The 2,681-nt window shown below is 51.4% G+C and overlaps 1 gene segment (V, D, J or C); it reads right to left on the reverse strand.

Annotated features, from left to right (window-relative positions):
- Window positions 1-708: 708 nt before the first annotated feature.
- On the reverse strand, window positions 709-1,357 carry LOC115833714. The segment is given in 2 exon segments: window positions 709-1,097; window positions 1,258-1,357. Coding segments are annotated over 2 exon segments (435 nt in total).
- Between the last annotated feature and the right edge of the window lie 1,324 nt (window positions 1,358-2,681).

Here is a 2,681-nt window from a genome sequence, read left to right on the forward strand (position 1 = left end):
GTGTCTTTATCTTTAGTTTCAGTAATTTATTATTACATGCTTGGGCATTTAAAAAACCTACCTGTTTGGCATCACTGAGTTTCTTAGGTCTTTTTTTTTTTTTTTTTTTTGAGACGGAGTCTCGCTCTGTCACCCAGGCTGGAGTGCAGTGGCACAATCTCGGCTCACTGCAAGCTCCGCCTCCCGGGTTCACGCCATTCTCCTGCCTCAGCCTCTCCGAGTAGCTGGGACTACAGGCGCCCGCCACCACGCCCAGCTAATTTTTTGTATTTTTAGTAGAGACAGGGTTTCACCGTGGTCTCGATCTCCTGACCTCGTGATCCGCCCGCCTCGGCCTCCCAAAGTGCTGGGATTACAAGCGTGAGCCACCGCGCCCGGCCTCTTAGGTCTTTAAAAGCATGTTCTTTACAGAAAGTCTTTAGCGGTGACCAGTGGCTGGGGAGAAAGGATGAAGAGCGGCTGCTAATTGTGGGTTTTTTTGTGTGTTTGGGGTGATGAAAATGTTCTAAAATTAGATTATGGTGACAGATGCATAATTCTGTAAACACAATAAGACAATTTAATTGTACATTTTATACGAAGTGAAATTTATCTCACTTTTTCAAATAGAGGCAACGTGGGAACAAGGCCTGCTGACTTTTGCCGGGGCCTGTGGCTGAGTCTCACTTCTTCCCATGCTTGAACTGTAGGATCAGCCACAGGCACCACTCATAGGCAAGGATGAAGTGACCAGACTCGGGACAGGCCCAGGGCAGGTTTTTGTCTCGGTTCCCCATGTGCCTGCAGCACTGTGTGAGCATTCAGGCTGTAGTCCCATGTTGAACAGTAATAACCAGCCTCATCCTCAGGCTGGAGGCCCGAGATAGTCAGGGAGGCTGTGGTCCCAGACTTTGAGCCAGAGAAGCGGTCAGGGATCCCTGAGGGCCTAGAATTTCCAAGCATCACAGTTTTGGGAGCACCGTGAGAAATCTGTTTGTACCAGCCCACAGTATAAGTTCCAACGTTGTTGCTGTTTCCAGTACAGGAGAGGGTGACCTTCTGTCCCACCGTCCCTGACACCGAGGCTTCCTGGGTCAGCGCAGACTGTGCCCAGGACCCTGGAACAGAGGAGGCAGGCACAGAGAGGTGAGTCCGGCTTCACTACCCACCCCACAATGTTAAAATATAAGAGAAAAGTCACCCCATGTGTCCCCACCCCCATTTAACAATGTTAAAATATAAGAGAAAAGTCACCCCATGCATTCCACAGGCAGTCACCTGAGCAGAGGGTGAGAAGCTGGAGGAGGAGAGGGGTCCAGACCATGGTGGAGATACCCTAGGCTCTGCTTCTTAAGCCCACAGCTGAGCAGAACTGCACAGCGTCTCTCTTATCCTCTCCTCTTAAGAGGGCACAGAGCACCCTTCATGCAAATCATACCCCTCCCCCTGCTGTCCCTGGGCCTGAACTTGGGGAAGGTTGAGTGTGGGGTGGGGCTAGGGGAGTCTCTTCTGCTCCTGGGAGGTCCCAGCTGCTGGGCCCCAGAAAGCACAGAGCGGAGGGCCCAGGGCAGGGGTCCAGGGCCTGGTTTCCCAGTTGAAACCCCCACAGACTCTCAGGGACAGGCCACACTTCCCTCCAGTGTCTCAGAGCCCAGGTTCATTCCTGACTGGCTTGAAGATCCTCAGCACTGCCTTACACACACCATCCCCACACAGAGGCAGCGCTCATGCCCCTCGACCCCCACCCCAGGCTCTTTGTGCTGCAGGTGCTCACCACAGCACATTTCTCACTGCAAGATGGGCCTCCTCAGCATGAAGTCATCCTCTGCTTCTTCCCCATTTAGATTTCTGTGTGGTTGGGGCCATAGGTGAGTGAGCCTCAGAGAGAACATGACCTGCACCCAGTGGCCAGGAGGGTTAACAACCCTCCCCAGCCTCCATATGGGCCTGAGGGCACCCACTTCTCTCTCTCATCACACTCCACATCCTCCCATAGGAGGCCTGGCTCCATGACCCTCATCACTGTCCTCATCACACCCTTGATGGGGTGAGACCCTTAATGAAAATGCACAGGGAAATTATTCAAGAAGAGACCGTCATTATGAAAGAGAGAAAAGTCTGCTTCTCTTGTGGATACTTGGACCTGAGGAAGATGACCAAGGACACCACTCTCCCCAGAGACAGCCCAGAGAGGGGCCACCAGGGTGACTAGGCAAGGGCAGGGTGTGCACATCAGGGTGAAATTGGGAATGGGGGAGGTTAAGAATAGAAGGGTTAGAGTTTTATGGAAAGATCAAGAAGAGGACCCAGAAGTTCTGAGACACCCTGTCTAAGCCCTTTACTCACAGTCCAATGTTATTTAACAATTCAAATTGTTTTATTTTTTTGAGAATGGGTTTTGCTCTTGCTGAACCTCCGCCTCCCAGGTTCAAGCGATTCTCTTGCCTAAGCCTCCAGAGTAGCTGGGATTACAGGCACCCACCACCACACCTGACTAATTTTTGTATTTTTAGTACAGATGGGGTTTCACCATGTTGCCCAAGCTGGTCTCAAACTCCTGACCTCAGGTGATCCACCGGACTTGACCTCCCAAAGTGCTGGGATTACAGGCGTGAGCCACCGCACCCGGCCTCAAGTATTCCTTTATAGCACTTACTTTTTGTCAGATACCATTTTATTTGCATCGTCAATGTTAACACGAT

This window comes from Nomascus leucogenys, unplaced genomic scaffold (genome assembly GCF_006542625.1).
Source record: "Nomascus leucogenys isolate Asia unplaced genomic scaffold, Asia_NLE_v1 Super-Scaffold_3090, whole genome shotgun sequence".
Lineage (NCBI taxonomy): Eukaryota > Metazoa > Chordata > Mammalia > Primates > Hylobatidae > Nomascus > Nomascus leucogenys.